General features: G+C 37.8%; 1 protein-coding gene and 1 pseudogene across 1 annotated transcript; both read left to right on the top strand.

Annotated features, from left to right (window-relative positions):
• Window positions 1-4,431: 4,431 nt before the first annotated feature.
• Window positions 4,432-8,466, top strand: LOC115584605 (taste receptor type 1 member 1-like). The gene is made up of 6 exons (XM_030422144.1): window positions 4,432-4,613; window positions 4,924-5,230; window positions 5,364-6,089; window positions 6,638-6,844; window positions 7,177-7,297; window positions 7,538-8,466. Exons 1-6 carry the CDS (start codon window positions 4,432-4,434, stop codon window positions 8,464-8,466), a joined length of 2,472 nt encoding a protein of 823 aa, XP_030278004.1.
• A 4,310-nt stretch (window positions 8,467-12,776) lies between these two features.
• LOC115584313 (taste receptor type 1 member 2-like) lies at window positions 12,777-15,468 on the top strand (annotated as a pseudogene).
• The last annotated feature ends 4,192 nt before the right edge of the window (window positions 15,469-19,660 follow it).

Below are 19,660 nucleotides of genomic sequence, written 5' to 3' on the forward strand. Positions count from 1 at the left end.
TGATTGTGACACTTATTCTGATATTATAAGTCACATTTGATGACACACTTGTGCTTATTGAAGGAATTATTTGACATTTTGGGGAGTACGCTTCTTTGTTCTCCTGTGGAGGGTTATCAATACAACTTTCACATGTCTTTTAAATATGACACTGGAGATCATATTACCCTTATGAACTCACTTGTGTGCTTCTGAGGTGCTGGTTGGCCATTCTTTTGTGCTTTTTATCAGAACCAGGCTAGCTGTTTCCCCCTGCTTTAAGTCTTTATGCTAAACTAAGCTACCTATCTATTGGCTGTATTCTCATACTTAATCAACAGATGGGAGAGTAGCCCTCTCATCTAACTCGCATCAAGAAAATAACAAGCACTTTGAGTGCTGAGTGGATAGTATGCGAAATAGTTTTCTTTGAAATTATTTAGACAATTATTTAGCTAAATTAGCGAATATATTACAGATACAAAAACATGAATAAATTAATAAATAAAACAAAACATACTTCATACAACTCTAAGATTCATTGGACACTATACTCCATATCAGGTTGTGCTATTTAACAGCCTCAAGACATTAAATGGAAAATCACATGTGTTTACTCATTCAAAATGCCAAATCAATAAAGATATATTATAGAATGTGTGTTTTTGGGTGTTACACAGATCTCAACACATGACGGTAACAATAAACTGTGGTGCTGTCTACATGAGAGACCACTGCTGGACTTTGAATATACTTTAACTTTAATACTTTAATCCCTCAAATGTCAATACTGATTAATGTATTACTACTGGAGCTAAGAATAAGATCTTGAAATAAGAGCAAAGTATAAAGTGATGATTAACTGCCAAATACATTTTGGAAAAATGTTGCATAAGAATTGTGTTTGTGACAAATAAAGATTGATTTGATTTACTTTTTTGTCTTAATGTCGATTCATGGTAAAGGGTTATAGCTGATTCACCTTTCATATTCACTGTTTTTCACATCATGGAGGCCAATCCTATCCTACCAACAGAATGACAAGTTCGGCCCAGGTTGCTTGAATTCAGCTCGTGCTGGCCATTTATCATTTCATCTGCTGATAATGACAAATGTTCCTGTTTAAATTACCTGTGTTATCCTTTGTAAGGTAAATGGTCTTTAAGAATAAATCCAAAGATACTGGGTTGAATAATTTAATAAAATGATGAAACAGTTACGAATATACACTACTCACAATAAGTTAGGGATATTGTTATTTACATGAGTGCTTTTCCTATTTGGTCTGAATTTTAATGAAATAAGTAAAAGTTCCCTTTGATATTACTAATAATGAATGAGAAGAAACACCATTTTCATTAGTTTAATATTTATTACCCCAAAAATTTTGACAATAACAAGGAATACCCCAAAAAACAAAAATTGACAATGTCAATAGCGGGTATTTCCACCATTTGCCGCAACGACAGCTTGACAGCGACGTCTCATGCTCCTCACTAGCCTCATGATGTTGTTCTGAGGCAATGCATTCCACTCCTCCACAAGTGCTACACGCAGTTCTGCCAGGTCACGTGGGGGTGGGGTACGATCATCCAGTCTCTGCTTCAGCTGGTCCCAGACGTGCTCTATGGGGTTCAGGTCAGGGGACATTGCTGGCCATACCATATGAGGCGCTCCGACTTCCTGAAGTCGAGCTGTGACAATTCTGGCACGATGTGGTGGAGCATTATCATCCATGAACGGAAAGTTGGGGGTGTGCTGGCGGAATTGGGGGATGATGATGGGTTCTATGATGTCTCTGAGGTAAGAACGTGCAGTGACTGAGCCATCTACAATAACCAAATCTGTTTTGCGCTGACTAGTGATGCCTGCCCAGACTGTTGCACCTCCTCCACCAAAGGGAACCTTGGGGACCATGTTGACCTCGGCGTATCGCTCACCTCGCCTTCTCCAGCAACGCTGACGACCATCATTTCTGTGCAGGGTGACCCGACACTCATCAGTGAACAGGACGGTAGACCACTGCTGCATTGTCCAGGTCACATGGTCTTGTGCCCACTGCAAACGTTCACAGCGGTGTCTTGGTGTCAGTGGAGTCACCTGCAACGGTCGTCTGGCATTCAAGCCAAAGCGGTGGAGTCGGTTTCGAATGGTTTGTCTGGAAACCCTAGTACCCCTAACATCTCGTAACTGGGCCTGCAGCTGTGTGGCAGTTGCATAACGATGTCTGAGTGCATAGGTCGTTAGGTACTGGTCATCGTTGCGGTCTGTCACTCGTGGGGCTCCACTCCTGGGTCTGTCACGAACTCTGCCAGGAGTTCTGTGTCTTGATGCAAGTCTGCTGATGACACTTTGAGATACACCAAGTTCACGAGCAACATCTGACTGCCTGCCACCGAGCCGAAGGCGCTCTATGGCCAGGTGGCGCTGCTCGTCCGTTAAGTGACGTCGCGTGTTCATGGCTGTTTAAATGATGAACTTGGAATGACTTGCTGACAATACCAGCTTTTTACACCCACAGAATGTTGAACTTGATGCCACATTGAAAAGGGTTGTCTTTTAGTTTTTTGGTATTGGCCCCAATATGTAAGGCACACTGTACACAGTGAGACCATTACATGGAAAACACAAAATGAGGTGTGTCTATCACCCCAATACAATTGTCTCCCTATCCCAAAACTCTCTGAAGTGAAACAAACACCGTATGTATGAAATCCACTGAGTCTCTCACAATATCCCTAACTTATTGTGAGTAGTGTATATATAATAATGCCATCAGGGAAATTGGCAATATACCTAAACAATGTCTTACTTAAAGATTCAAGTTCATCCTTTTATCCACAATGTATTTGCTTTGCACTAACCACTATTGTCAAGCGCTTCACCCAACTTATTGACCGTTACCCCTTCCAAACAACAAAACAATCTAGTTAAGATTGTGAGCATTGTCAGACTGAAGTCAAGTTTACAGTAATTGGTTATTTTCTAGAGCATAAAACATTAACTCACATACTTTTTATGAAATTGTTTATTGTGGTCTTAATGTGGTGATTTAGACCACAAAACACAATTTCATAAAAAGTGGTGATTTAGTGAGATTACCAAATACAATGTGTCAATGCTGATTCAGGTTAAAAGTCATAGCTGATTAACCATTTATATTCACTGTGTCTCAGTCTGCCTCACTTTATGGAGGCCTATCCCTTGCAACCAAATGGAACACCAAGTTCCGTCCTTACACCAGCAGGATGCCTAGATTCAAATCTGTTCCTGTTTCAAATGATTTGTGTGGTCCAATGTTCATTCATGCAGGGATCATTTGTAAGAGGAGGTGGTCTTTTACCATAAACCAAAGACTTGGTTGAATTGATTTAATTTGTGTAAATTTGCTTGTGACTCTGTCATGTGTAACCATTAAGCTTATCTCATGTGATTGCTGACAGCGTAATAATAATAATAATAAATGTAATTTATATAGCGCCTTTCAGGGTACCCAAGGACGCTTAACAGAGTGGAACAAAGAAAACAAAGAATAGATGGAGAAACAAAAATACATATAAGATAAAGAACTAGAAAAGTTTATTTTTGGGGCTGGACCTAGAGCTGATAGGCCTTAAAGAGATGGGTTTTTAAGTCTTTTTTGAAAGTCTCTAGATAAGTCTGTTTGTGTATTTCAGCTGGGAGAGTGTTCCAGACAGTGGGGGCTGTCACACAGAAGGCTCTGTCGCAGAGGGTTTGCAGTTTGGTGTGAGGGTTGGAGAGCTGGTGTAGGCTGATGAGCGCAGCTTCCGAGACTGGGTGTAGGGGTGGAGGAGGTCAGACAGATATTGGGGGGCGAGGGAATGGAGAGATTTATAGGTCCGGAGGAGAATTTTGTAAGTTATGCGTGATTTGACTGGGAGCCAGTGAAGGCGGATGAGAGTGGGGTGATGTGTTGCCAGGGCTTGGTGCAGGTAAGGACCCTAGTAGCAGGGTTCTGGAGCCTGTCCAGGGTTTTGGAAGGAAGCCCAGACAGGACTTCATTACATCTTAAATAACAGCATACACCTATAACAGCATCAAAGTAATTTTGATGATACAGTATCTTGTTGTAGTTAGCACCCACTTTACATCTGACAAATATGGGATTTGTATTTATGACTGTGGTGTCATGAACTGTGGGGGGCGCCAAATTGTACCAAATGACAACATCTACTTTTTTTTTTTTAAGAATACCACGTTTGAGGCATTCACTTGCTTGCCAATGATGATTGGCAAACCCTGTTCATATACATCACAGGGAGTATGTGCAGCAGCAGCTTTTGCATACTGATTTGTGAATACTCCTCCAACCATTTGACGGCATGTATTTCTCTCTCTTGTGAATGGAACAGATCACTGTCTCATAACTTTTGCAGGGACAAATCCCATTTGGAGTTCATGTAGATTGGTAAAAGATAGGTTAACTACAAAATGGGGCATTGTCTTGCTTTTCTGTGTCTCCTGGGATCTTTTCTACATGCCTTTGCTCAATGCACTGTCCCAGCCTCAGAGTTTCGACTGGAAGGATATTATTTGATAGGTGGACTGTTTGATATTCATCATGCCACTGACCCTGTTCATAATGACAGACCAGAAGCCATCAACTGCTCCAGGTGAGTGGATATCTGCTGAAGTAAAAAAAGAAAAACACACACACACACACACACACACACACACACTGAACTAGTCTAACAGATTATTTGTACATTCAAAATATTACCTTAAACATGAGAAAAAAATTTATGGCAAAGTGACACACATGTTAAGTCGGACCTTCATCCTTGTACCATGAAATTTGTTTTGTAACATCCAAATCTGTACAGGGGTCCCAACTAGGATTTTATTTCAACTTTCAGTAACAACATTGATACTTTAAAGTAATTCTTAATCCTTTTTTTGCTGTTGTTCTGTCTCTTTCCTCAGTCAGCCCTTCCTTCTCCCAAATTACCGAAGGTTTCAGTTGATGAGATTCTCAGTGGAGGAAATCAATAATTCTACCGAGCTACTGCCAAATGTCTCTCTTGGCTATGAAATATTTGACCACTGCTCAGATACACAGAGTTTTCCAGGCATTTTAAACCTCATCTTAGCCAATGGCATGATTCAACCTTGGGGTGAAGCACACAAAAATCTGTCCAAAGTGTCCAAAGTCATAGCAGTGGTCGGTCCTTTCACAAGCACTCAGGCCCTGACTGCAGCCCCACTGTTCATGGCCGATTTCATTCCCATGGTAAATTGGATTTTACTTTTTATGTTTTAACATTTATTTCAGACAGAGCGAATAATTTATAATAAACGTATGTAATTATGTTATAACAATTGTTTCATCTAAGATTAGTTTTGATTTTTTTTTTTCTTAACAGGTCAGTTATGGAGCTTCTAGTTCAGTCTTTTCATCAAAAGCACAATTTCCATCTTTCCTGCGAACAGTGCATCCCAATAAAGTGGTCATAGAGGTGATTGTTAGCATCATACAGCACTTCAACTGGCACTGGGTTGCATTCCTTTACATTGAAAATGATTTTGGCATTGATGGACGGGATTTGTTCATTAAGAGGATTAAGGACACTGAGATCTGCCTGGCGTACACCAAAAGCCTTGGTCATGATACAGATTACTCTCAAATATTCAAACTGATAGAGGCACAGAGGATACATATTATTATTATTCTTGCTCCAAAAACGACTGCTGAAGCTGTCATTGAGTCAGCAATACAACTGAATATCACAAACAAGGTGTGGATTGCAGATGATGGATGGTCCCTAAACAAGAGGCTCCCCAAGACAAAAGGCATCAAGAATATTGGAACTGTACTCGGGGTGTCTCAGCCATTAATCACAATACCCAGATTCAATGATTTTATCAGTTCTTCAAAAAGCCAGACTCATTGTGAAAATGCAGAGCAAAGTATGTTTTGTAGTCAGGTTTGCAACTGCAGTACCCTGAGTACAGAAGCCATCCTCGCTGCGGACCCATCTTTCTCTTTTCCTGTTTATTCTGCTGTATATGCCATCGCTCATGCCTTACACAATGTCTTGCAATGTGGATCTGGCAGATGTAATGGGAATATTACATTGTACCCACACATGGTAAGTCCATGGAAGAGCTCACTGTCTTAATGTGCTTGTTTATGTTCCCGAGTTAACTTCAACAAAAGGTTAGTTATAACATAAAAAGAAAGTAAACATGAACTTTAAAGCAGATTTTTTCAACTTCAATTAAATAAAAGCTGACAAGAGAGCCACACAACCAACTGTTAACTCCTGATAAATTAAATCAAAGCATTTTTTTTCAATATCTTATACTGCTGCTTGGCAGGCATTGTTAATATCAAGGTACCAATCTCTGTAATTTATCTTATTGAGAGCTATTGGCATAGTGTGCAAATGTTTGGTCCAATTTCCATCTTAAGCCTGTGAAAGATTTAGCCACTCTGCTTACCTTGCACTGCCATTAAAATCTTAGACAAAAGCTTAAGTGTATAATGAGATAAATCACTTCCTAATGCCTCTGAAGGGGGCATCACACTGAAATTACTCACTACCTGGGGATGTTTTTTAAAAACTATTCATTCAAATCTCATATCCTCATTGTAAACACATGCAAGTAATGGTCTTCCTTTGTTTGCCCAAATCAGGTTCTAGCCAAATTGAAGAAGTCCAATTTTAAACTTTTAAACCAGCGTATTCAGTTTGATGAGAATGGTGACCCCAAGTATGGATCCTATTCTATTGTTTTCTGGAACCACAGTGGTGATGCAGAGGAGATCGGCTTTTATAATTTTTACCCACGGGTCAATTTTTTCATCAACAGCACCAAACTTCAGTGGTACACAAAGGGACAAGTAAGTTTTTTTTTTTAGTTTGCTAATTATAGTATTGCAGTATGTAGTAGAAAAGTTTAGTATTTTTCCATGAAAGAATGAGTTTGGTTTTGGTTGAGCGACATTCAGAATCAACTCTGACAGGCTTAACATAGATCAACCGATGGTGGTTGTTAATCGTGTCATTTGCAGTGACGTCTGAATATGAAGTGTTTGTAGGCATGTTTCCATTTCACAAAAGCTCCTAATCAATTTAAAAACACCTCTTCCCGATTTTTTCGGTAAGAAGAGGTATTATTCTTCTTTTTGCTTCACTTACATTTCATTTGTTGCTAAACAATTTTCTTGCACAGGTGCCTACATCACAATGTTCCCCAGAATGTCCTGTGGGACATGCAAAAAAGCAAGATGGGATCCACAAATGCTGCTTCAATTGTGAAATCTGTCCAAATGGAACTTATATCAACAGCACAGGTAAATTATCATACATGAGATGAAGAAAATGAGAATAGTCTTAATACAGGATGACTCTGGATTCTTGCAAAGCTTTATTCCATGGTAAAGAAGAATGACAGGTTTCCATTTCCATCCTGATGACTGAACAAGCTTTTTAACTCTTCAAAGAGAGAATGTACAATGTAAACGACAATAGTGCAGAATGGGTTCTCTATTTCAACCTTAACTTTATTGATAATTTGTATGTCTTAGAAACAGCAGATCCCTACACATGCATCCACTGTAAGGAGACAGAATGGTCTGCAGAAGGAAGCACATCATGCAGCCTGCGGGTGGTGGAGTACATCCCATTCACAGACAGTGGAGCTATAGTGATCATGGTCTTGGCCTGTGTCTTGGTGGGTCTCACAGCAGCCATGTCTGTTCTCTTTGCCATCAACTACAACACACCTATTGTCAGATCTGCTGGAGGACCAATGTGCTTCTTAATTTTAGTCTGTCTCAGTTTTTGTAGTATAAGTGTGTTCTTTTACTTTGATAAGCCAACAACTTCCTTTTGTATCTTAAGGTTCTTGCCATTTCTTTTGTTCTACACTGTTTGTTTGGCATGTTTTGTTGTGCGCTCATTTCAAATTGTTTGCATTTTCAAAATAGCTGCCAAATTCCCCGATCTGCACAGTTGGTGGATGAAATGTCATGGACAATGGCTAGTCATCACTGTGGCATTTGGCATTCAGGTGCTCTTACTTCTTATTAGCTATTCCTTTGACCCATCCAATCCCTACAATGAAACAGTTTGGTACCCAGACAAAATAATACTTAGTTGTGACTTTAATCTTAAAACATTTTCTGGTTCGATGATTTTACTGTTATCTTTGTGCTCTCTTTGCTTCATTTTCTCCTACATGGGCAAAGATCTCCCAAAAAACTACAATGAGGCCAAAGCAATAACTTTCTGCCTGCTCCTGCTGATCCTCACCTGGATCATCTTTGCCACTGTAGCCGTACTTTACCGTGGCAAGTACATCGAAATTCTTAACGCTCTGGCAGTACTCTCCAGTCTCTACTCCTTTCTGTTGTGGTATTTTCTCCCAAAATGTTACATCATCGTATTTCAACCCCACAAAAACACAAAGCAGTACTTCCAAGGTATCATTCAGGATTATACCAAAACAATGAGCCAATAGCAGCTTCTCATAAATATGTGGAGTAGTAATCTCTACATTTCAGCCTTCTAAAGCATTTCACTGCTGTTGTTTCTATAACATATGACCCAATGAGCAATAAGTCTTTTACTAAGATACAACAATCTAACTACAGGCACACATTTCTGAAATTTTCTAAATGGGTGGCAACATTTTCTATAACTATGAACATTTTGAGTAGCAGCCTTTTTGCAGAGGAACTTTTGCCTTGCTCTGATTTCAATGTAATTTGTAGTGATAATGCTCATGAAAGAGAAGTTGTACACTAACGTTGATGGTTTCCATTCAAATAATCCACCAAATCCTTTTGCCAGATTAAAAAACAATACTTAACTACTCATCAGTTCATGAATACTACCCCGTCAGAAATGTGTCTCACTTACACTTGAGAAAGAGCTGTTTTTATATGTTCAACCTTTGTTCTTAAATAACTAAATCCAAGAGACTATGTGCTTATGATGTTTTTTGCATATGGACTGACAGTCTTTTGAATGTGCACTATACTTTAGGGGAACACAATAAAAATCTAATTATCTCCTGTGTGAAGGCAATTCGAAATGGGATTTGTGTGTTTTCTCTGTTCAACTGTTGTGACTGCTGTAACACTGATCTCACCACACGATGGCACCACTTCAATGTGATACTGTCTACGGGACAACAGGCACACTTGATACAGTATGTGTCAATCCTTAGCCCTGTGTTTAGCTATTTCTAAAACTGTACTCAAACAAAGGCTGAGAATGAACGTACAATATGTTACTTATGGTGTTACAGTTTAAGGGCGGCATGGACTTGGAAGTTTGTGAAAATCCTGATGACTTATGTATATGCATTGACAATGTTCCACAAAGCTTCTTGTGATGTCACAGACTGAGTAGAGGGGCGGTTGAACTAACTTCAAGCTAGCAGTAGCATATGTCAAAACAGGGATACCTAGTTGCCGTTAGCTAGTCTACTTGGCAGAAGTGTTCTTTGCAGGGTGTGTACAGTGTAAGAACTGGGAGATGATGGTGATGATGGATATTTAGACTAGATTTAAGAATCAGACTTTATCAGCCCAAGAGGAAATTAATTTTCACAGCACCGAACCCGTCAGAGAGACAGAACATATAACAGACAACAAACCATACTCTTACATACTTTTAGGCTAGTTATAGCTGAGGGTATCAGGCGTTTCCCAAAGCGAGTACTTCAGCCCGTCAGTTCTGTGCTTGAAACAGACTTTATAAAGTAATTCACGACTGAGGATCAAAACAATCAAAAAATCATAATGTATAAATGCCCCTTTGATTGAAGTTGCACAGTTTCTAGTATGGATTGCAAAAAAAACTAAATCAGGGAAATTGGCAGAAAATAGTAAAAAAAAATAAAAAATCTGTAAAAAGATTTACTGTAAGATTACGTCTGTTATTTCATATTTAAGCTCATCCTCATCACATTGCCCACAGTTGGCTCTGGAAAATTATTTAAGTCTGGCTGGATGTGTGTGTGAAGTGCACACTGTCTCAAGAGACATTCTTATATAAGTACCAGTGCATGTGCATGGTTTTAGTGGGAATGCATCATTTATACCTTGGGCCCCTGGACTACCTTGCTCAAAATGCCGCCAACCCTCGGGACAACTGACCCTGGATAAGTGGTGGTAAATCAATAGATGCATGGAGGGAAAAACACATTTATACATATAACATACAAAAATCCAGATAACTGAATTGTTGACTCTAAAAAGTGGAGTAATACCATTTGGATTTGACGGACTATGAGGTGTTGTAATGGTAGGGAAGGGTCTGATTAATATTAATATGTTTTAGGAGACATTTATTTGTATGAATATAACTTGCTGTTACATGGGTTTTATAATTCACCAGTATAATCATGCAGCTATCACATTACCAGAGCATGTGTACATAAAGGAATCTCTGTAGGTTTATCTAAGTCTGAAGAAGAACATTGCTTGAAAAGTTACTTGAGGGAAGAAAAGGACATTTTACAGTAGAGCCACATTGTGGATGAACCAATGATTTACCTCTTGATATTAAAGTGCAGATATATCATAGCAATGACTGCTCTGCACCAAACACTGTTGTTATGTGCTTGAGCCACCTTATTGTCCATTAATCTAAAAACCAGTTTGCATAGATTGTGAACATTGTTAGATTACGCCAGTTCAATAATAATTGGGTCATTTTTAGAAAATAAAACATAAACTTCTGTACTTTTTATGACACGATGTTTTGGGTATTAATGTGGTGACTCGTGTCTTAATGCTGAGTCATGGTTAAATGTCATAGATGTCTCACTTCCTGGATACCTATCTCTTGCAACCAAGCAAAACGATGAGTCCCGCCCTTACACCAGCAGGTTGCCTGAATTCAAATTCTGGTGAGAGCCCTGGCCATTTATCATTTCATTTTGTGAGTGATGGCAAATTTTCCTCTTTCAAATTACCTCTGTGGTCTAACATTCAATCCTGCAGCGATCATTTGTAAGAGGAAGTGGTCTGGTTTAAGCCTAAACCAGAGATGCTGGGTTGAATTAATCTAATTTGTGTAAATTTGCTTGTGACACTATGTAGTGTGATGTTACAAGGTCAGCTGTACTTCTGTAGAACATTCTTACAGTCTAAATTTCTTCCAAAGGGCCATTAAATTATGAAACGTGCCCTGCAACAGGACTAATTGATTAACAGTCTTTTGTGTTTTAGTTGTTATAAAACAAAGACAAAACAGTTTGCTGAACATCAGCCATGCTGATGTTAGTGAAAGGGAGACAGTGTGTGGAACAGTCTGAGTTTGTGACCATTTGAATTTTTTTTTTTTAAATGTATGTATAATCTGTTGGATTTTCAAATGCAATGCCTCAGCACATCATGATCCAAATTAAGTAATAGTTAATATTTCTAAATACGGACATTGTGGATACACTTGTTAATTAGACAGCATGACACCATATGATTTGCATATACAACAATGCATTATAATATGTTACATTTTCATTATCTAAAATCCTTTATCACTGCAATTGTGTAATCATGTTTCCTTTGAATCTGATTGTTGGTTCATTATGTGATGAATGTGAGAATGATGTTTATCTCAATTATTCTCTATATAAAAACGTGTTTGCAGGTTGAAACTGGTTGGCAATATTTAACTATTATTATTAAAACATTTTACTCTTTGGTCAAGTGCCTAAAGCCTAGTTTTTTTTTCTGAAATCAATGTCAGTCCTTGAAATCCGGGAATGGTAAAAAGGAAAGTATGCCACATGTTGTAGCAAAAGGAACATGTAATGCAGAATTTTTAAACATATCTAATTTCTGTTTTCGCCATCATCATATTTATCAAACAGGTATATATAATCAATAAGGACAACAGCTTCTTTTTTTAAATTTACATTACTGGCAAACTGTTGAGCAGCAGATGAGATGTTTTTGCATGTTGGTTTGTTAATTCCCCTCCAACCATTTATAGTTATTTGCCACACTTCATGCACTCCCACATGCATGGAAATGACCACTAGTGTCTCGTAACCTTTTAAAGGCAGAGGCAAATTGCATTAGAGTTCACATCAGACCTGTAAACAATAACTGAAACAATGAAACGCCGTCTAGGTTTTCTGTGTCTCTGTCTGGGATTTGTTTTACATGCCTTGGCTCAATGCACTGTCCCAACCTCAGAGTTCCAGCTGGAAGGAGATTATTTGATAGGTGGACTGTTTGATATTCATCAAACCAGTGCATCCTTTTATCATGACAGACCAGAAGCAATTGACTGCTTAAGGTGAGTTTTTCCAAATATATCTTGGTTGATGCCTTCTCATACTTAAATTAAGAAGATCAAAATAATACTCTAAAATGTCTTTTTTTAAACATCTATGTCTATGACTTATTTTAGCCTTTAAAACAGTACTGTTTAAAAGCACTTTGGCAAAACTCTAAATAAGGGATTTTGAAGCTGCAATTTGACTTCTTAATACTTTTCTCCTGTTGTTCTTTCTCTGTCCTCAGTCAACCCTTTTTTCTTTCACATTATCGAATGTTTCAGTTGATGAGATTCTCTGTGGAAGAAATCAATAATTCTACCAACCTACTGCCAAATGTATCTCTAGGCTATGAAATATTTGACCACTGCTCAGATACACAGAGTTTTCCAGGCATTTTAAAGCTCTTCTTAGCCAATGGCATGATTCAACCTTGGGGTGAACCGCATGAGCAACACACACATAAGTCCAAGGTCATTGCAGTGGTCGGCCCTTTTTCAAGCACTCACACCCTGACAGTAGCCCCATTGTTCATGGCGGATCTCATTCCTATGGTAAGTGTTTTTTTTCAGACTTATATCAATACTGCACCGTATAAGATTATGTTATTATCATTTTGTTCATTTGAAACAGCTAATATTGCGAATTGTCATTGAAAATGATAAATAATGATAGAAACTGATTATCTTATCGCTCTACTTACAGGTCACTTATGGATCATCTAGTTCTGTCTTTTCAAAAAAAGCTAAATTCCCCTCTTTTCTGCGAACAGTGCATCCCAGTACAGAATCCATAGAAGTGATTTTTAACATTGTGCAGCACTTCAACTGGCGCTGGATTGCTTTTCTTAACAGTGATAATGATTATGGCATTGATGGACGGGAATTGTTCATAAAGAGGATTAAGGACACTGAGATTTGCCTGGCATACACCAAAGGCCTCAATGACAATCCAGATTACCCTCAAATATTCAAACAGATAGAGACACAGAGGATATACATCATTATTGTTTTTACCCCTGAAATGATTGCTGAAGCTCTCATTGAGTCAGCAATACAACTGAATATCACAAACAAGGTGTGGATAGCTGGAGAAAGCTGGTCCTTAAACAAGAGGCTCCCCAAGACACAAGGAATCAAAAATATTGGAACTGTAATTGGCGTGTCTCAGCCAGTTGTGACAATACCTGGTTTCAATGATTTTATCTATGCTTCCAAAAGCCAGAACAACTGTCTTAATGCAGAACAAAATATGTTTTGTAATCAGGTTTGCAACTGCAGTAGCGTGAGCGCAGAAGATGTACTTGCTGCAGACCCATCCTTTTCTTTTCCTGTTTATTCTGCTGTATATGCCATCGCTCATGCATTACATAACACTATGCAATGTGGATCTGGCAGATGTGATGGAAATATTAAAGTGTACCCATATATTGTAAGTATACATATCATTTAAGATATAAACTTATTTGAATTTTGCTGGAGGTTGTCAAAAATTAGAAGGAAACTGTTCAGTTTTTTTGTTTTTTACCCTGTACAACTGATATAAATAATGTTATAATCTGTGAGCATATAATCGTTTCTATTGTGAACACAAAGAAGTAATGATCATTTGAACTTTGTACCCACATCAGGTATTAACAGAGCTGAAGAAGTCCAATTTTACACTTTTAAACCAGAATATTCAGTTTGATGAGAATGGTGACCCGAAGTATGGATCCTATTCTATAGTTTTCTGGAACCATAGTGGTGATGCACAGGAGATCGGCTTTTATGAATTGTATCCGAGAGTCAATTTCTTAATCAACAACAGCAAAATACAGTGGTACATGAATGGAGAAGTAAGTTGTTTTCCCTTATTACAATATGTTTTACAATATGTTCTGTATAATGTGTATCTTTTAATACAATATCCGGAAAATTGTGGTGATATGGTTGTAAAAATGTTTTCATTTCCATTACCAGTTTAACCGCAGAGAGAAATGCCTAAAAACAAAATGGATGGTAGTGAATGGAGGGGGACAAATAATTTGTTGGTTCCGTTTGAATGAATTACACATATGATATTTAGAATTAAAACAATAAAACTAATTAAATATAAGGCTATGAAAATGATAAAATATACAGACTACACACCCAGCAGTCACATTAGTGATGTTGTCTCATTGCACAGTCACCAAAACCTGTATGTGAAAATTGTAGATTTGGTTCTGTATATAAGTAGCTCCCATGGTGCATGGGCTATCTAAATGTAATTTGTCATTGTCTAATAGAGTTGTTCCATTTTACATAAAATCTTCAAACTTTTTAAATGCTGGATATGTGTGATATCTGATACCCCACCATTATTTGTCCAAACCCATTACAGTTGCCTTTGGCTTAACTGATATTTGATGTGCTGCTAAATAATTGTCTTGTACAGGTGCCTACTTCAGTGTGTTCCCCTGAATGTCCTGTAGGACATGCAAAAAAGTATGATCGAATCCACAAATGCTGCTTCACTTGTGAAATCTGTCCAAATGGAACTCATGTAAACAGCACAGGTAATTTATTATATATTAAAGGATGTGCAATGAATTGTGTTTCCTGTCAATCTCGAATACATTCATAGCCGTGTTGCAGTCACCTCTTGGGCAGTTGTTACTACAAACAGCTAAAATCAATTTAACATTAAATAAAATATTGTCTTGTCCTTCTTTTGTGTTTTTTATAATACAGTGGATCCTTACAAGTGCATCCAATGTAAGAAGACAGAATGGTCTGCAGAAGGAAGTACATCATGCAGCCTGCGGGTGGTGGAGTACATCCCATTCACAGACAGTGGAGCTATAGTGAACATGGTCTTGGCCTGTGTCTTGGTGGGTATCACAGCAGCCATGTCTGTTCTCTTTGCCATCAACTACAACACACCTATTGTCAGATCTGCTGGGGGACCAATGTGCTTCTTAATTTTAGGCTGCCTCAGTCTGTCTAGTATTAGTGTGTTCTTTTACTTTGATAAGCCAACAACTTCCTTTTGTATCTTAAGGTTCTTGCCATTTGTTTTGTTCTACAATGTTTGTCTGGCATGTTTTGTTGTGCGCTCGTTTCAAATTGTTTGCATTTTCAAAATTGCTGCCAAATTCCCCAAGCTTCAAACATGGTGGTTGAAATATCATGGAAATTGGCTGGTCATCACAGTGGCATTTGGTACTCAGGCGCTCTTACTTCTTATAAGCTATTCTTTTGACCCACCCAAGCCCTACAATGAAACAGTTTGGTACCCAGACAAAATAATACTTAGTTGTACTCTTAATCTTGCAGCATTTTCTGGTTCCATACTTTTACTGTTATCTTTGTGTTCTCTTTGCTTCATTTTCTCCTACATGGGAAAAGATCTCCCAAAAAATTACAATGAGGCCAAAGCAATAACCTTTTGCCTGCTCCTGCTGATCCTCACCTGGATCATCTTTGCCACTGTAGTTATGCTTTACCGTGGCAAGTACATCGAAATTCTTAATGCTCTGGCAGTACTCTCCAGTCTCTACTCCTTTCTGTTGTGGTATTTTCTCCCAAAATGTTACATCATCATATTTCAACCCCACAAAAACACAAAGCAGTACTTTCAAGGTATCATTCAGGATTATACCAAAACAATGAGCCAGTAGAGGCTTCTACAGACAGAGGACCTGATGTGCCTCAGGTTGTCTTATTTTCTGTTCAATTTTAGTAATCCTGCCATTTTAGCTTTCTGAAGCATCTAGCTGTTATTGTTTTATGAGATATAAATCAATGAGCATAAGTCTTGAAATTAGTTAAGATACAACATTCAAACAACAAGCACAGAGACAAGCACAACATTTTCTATAACAGAAGTTGTTCCTTAAAATACGGTGTAGCAACCTTTTGGAGACTTGACATTTGACTAACCTGCTTTAATAGACTTTTATGTGAAATCATCCTTTATTCCTTTTCATTTATTCCTTTTACTGCTCTTAGACTATTTATCTATTTTAAATTCTTCCCTTGTTTTACTTTTTGCTACCGTCCTTGCCGCTCTTATTTGTTTTCTTTAATCTATTTGTTGTGCTTTACTTTATTTTTTACTGATCATTATCTTTTAATCTCTTCTTAATTGTGATGTGATGTCGTCTTGTAATCGGCCTTTACTGTTTTTATTATTTTATTTATCTATATTTTTGAATGTATAATATTTTCAATTATTTATTTATTTGTATTTATTAAAATGTTATTTTTCTATCTCTCTGTATTTATTCCTTTTACTTGACTCATATTGACTTTTTGTGTTTTACATTTTCTGTTCAGCTCTCTTGTATAACTCATCTTGGACTAGACTTCCTTGTGTTTGGTTTGACTGTTTATCCTGTAAACCAGGTTACCACTTTTGCTTGATTGTCACTGCACTTTGTAGACTCTGTTTTTAAAGGTGTTCTAAAAATATAAAAAAAGTGGTTTATAAAAACTCCATTCAATGTACACTACTATACTTTATTTAGAAAAAAAAATCAGTGTAGGTTATGTGTAAAAGTGGTTAAGTAGAGATATGAAATTGGATGTGTGTGCGTGCGTGCGTGCATGCATGCGTGCGTGTGTTTTCTCTGTCCAACCGTTTTTTGACTGCTGTAACATATCTCACCACACAATGGCACCAATACGCTGATACTACGTGATACTAGCTTAGGATGACAGGCAGTGTGTGTGTCAAGCCTCTGTTAGATTGAGCTATTTCTTAAAACTGTACTCAAACACTCAAACAAAGGCAGAGAGTGAACATACATATGTTACCTTAGATTCTCCATGGGGGGTTGTTGAGCTTGCAATTAGGATGCAGGACATTAAGGCTTTTATGCTGTGTTTTCAAAAGTTTAAAATTGTGTAGGATTTGTTTACACAACTTTGTTCAAGTATAAATTCAACATAAATTAATATAAAACACATACCTTGGGGTAATATAGAGATGATGGCGGACGCTGGCGCACATTTGCTACCCAGGGGCGCCGCCAGGGATTTTAGGCCCGATGAAAAGAAATCTAGTTGGGCGCTTTTATCGGCCTGCGAAAATTTTTTATGCAGTTTAACATAAAACTATGCATTTCAATGATATTTTTGACTATCATTCCCATATTTGTGAAAAGAACCTTGTAGTCCCACATGCAGGTCTAATTTATCTCCACAACTGTAGACTCACAGGTGGTGGCATTGAATTTGGGGTGAAAAAATACATATATGAGGCTATGTGGTCGTTGCGATTTAATCTTCTAATTTCCAGAAAATTTAAACATTTCTCTGATTGTACTGAGAGTTCTATTGAGTCACACAGTTCTCCTTTGTTCCTACTGCAAAGCAAGGGGGTGAAAGTCCCAAACATTCTACTTTAGTGATAGCTGAATTTGGACTTATCATATATGAACATGCATATGCTCTTTTTATTTAAAAACTGTTTTTAATACATGAAAATCATTCTGAAATAAATATGGATTAGAGGCTATTATTATTTTATAGGGGGCTGACAGACAGCTGCTGCTGCTGATGCCCTAGACGTATCTGTTCGAACAACATGTTTATTTTAATAATAATTTAATTATTAAATCATTTATTTAATAATGTATTAAATAATTTATTTAATAATTTAATATGAATACCTTGCTAAATGTTTCCTTGCACTGATTAAATGTTGATGAAATGTAGGCTAACACTAGGTTGTAGCTAGCTAGCTTATTTCGCTATGGACATTAAGCCAACAGGTTAATACCACACACAGACTATAGGTTACCGACCTTTCTTGGTGAAAAACTGGGTTACGGATTGACACCCTTTCCTTTGTCTTTTCTCTCTTTCTTTCCTCTCTTTCCTTTTTTGAAAACCAGGTTTCAATGTAGGCAACACTGTGATCACTGTAGTTCTGGCGCATCTACTGACTGCCAGTGTTGCCAGATATCGCGAGAGAAACAAGCAAGCGGGCCTATGAAAACAAGCCCAAAACAAGCGACTTCTCTGTGGTAAAAAAAAAAAAAAAAAAGAGAGAGATTATTACACTTTGCACAAACACAAATATCACCCTGAAACCAGAAATATCATTGTATTTATTATTGTTTTTATATGTTATGATCCGTTTTTGTTTTAGTTCCAGGACTTCAAAACAATATGATATGCAATACAATAGGAAGAGGAACACTTTAACAACAAGCCCAAAAACCCGCAACCCGCGACTACCAATATTTATAAGCGACTTTACAGAAGAACAACCCCAAAGTCACTTATAATAAGCGGACTTGGCAACTGTGTTGACTGCCACTAAACACAGTCACTGATAAGTGAGCTAAGGCAGGACCAAACCATTTCATGCAGATACAGGGAGGTGGTCGGTCAATATGGATGTTTACTTTTTGGTCAATGGGGATATTTAACTTTTACTGCCAAAAACAAGTAAAAACAAAGAGATCATTAATTTTATTATTAGATTTGAAATATATTCTCAGTGATGATGGTTTAATGATTTTATATTAGGTTTTTTTTTTACCTATTTTTTTGGGGTCCCTGTCAGTCATCATCATCTGTACTATGAAGGAGTATCTTGCCTGTGGGTGGCCTGATTGAAGACACATTACATACCCTTAAGTCAGAGGACCTGTGATGTATGTATATAAAACCTCAAGAGCTCAAAGCCATAGAGTTATAGGCTGTGAATCTTTGGTTTAACTGCAGTCAACCTGCTTTGCAGAGGTCAAAAAGATAAGCAGTGCAGTCTTACATGAAAGTTATATCTGCTGACTCAATGGCCTCAAATGGGGGACCACAAAGAGCCTCATCAAGCATCTAAGCAAAATCCAGTGAGAGGACACAAAACGTATTGTAAGGTGGTGAGCGCCATCAAAGCCAACATGACCTCATAATTATGAAAAGGAGAGATCCAGTAAATCCTCAAGGAATGCCATATACAATAGAGCACTGATATGGGAGTATGTTTTGGTTCTGACAAGACTGCTTGAATACCTGCCATTTATAGGAACATATGCCTCTAGTGGATGATGCTCTTACTTCTGTGGACTGACTCTTAGCTATTAAATTGGACCTCTTAACTGGTCCCTGTAGACATGAAACTTTCAGGGCCTCACAAACAGCAAGCCTTACCACCATTCAGACAGAATCAGGCAAAATAATGGAACATTCAAGAAATACTATGGATTCTAAACTAAAGATGCACATGGAGATGAGGTGTCTAGAATAAGACCCAAACATCCCAGGGTTGAAAGATGGAAGTGGTATTGCATGCCCTTGATAAGAGAAGAAGAAGAAGAAGGCATCTTTGTCAAATGTTTAGGATTGGTGCTCTTTTCTAAATACAAAGCTGGTGGACAGCTAGCTCAAGCTAGCTAGCCTGCTCTGCAGAGGTGTTTTTAGTGAGGTTTCAGATTTTTTTT

The sequence above is a fragment of the Sparus aurata genome, chromosome 7 (assembly GCF_900880675.1).
Source record: "Sparus aurata chromosome 7, fSpaAur1.1, whole genome shotgun sequence".
NCBI classification, from domain to species: Eukaryota; Metazoa; Chordata; class Actinopteri; order Spariformes; family Sparidae; genus Sparus; species Sparus aurata.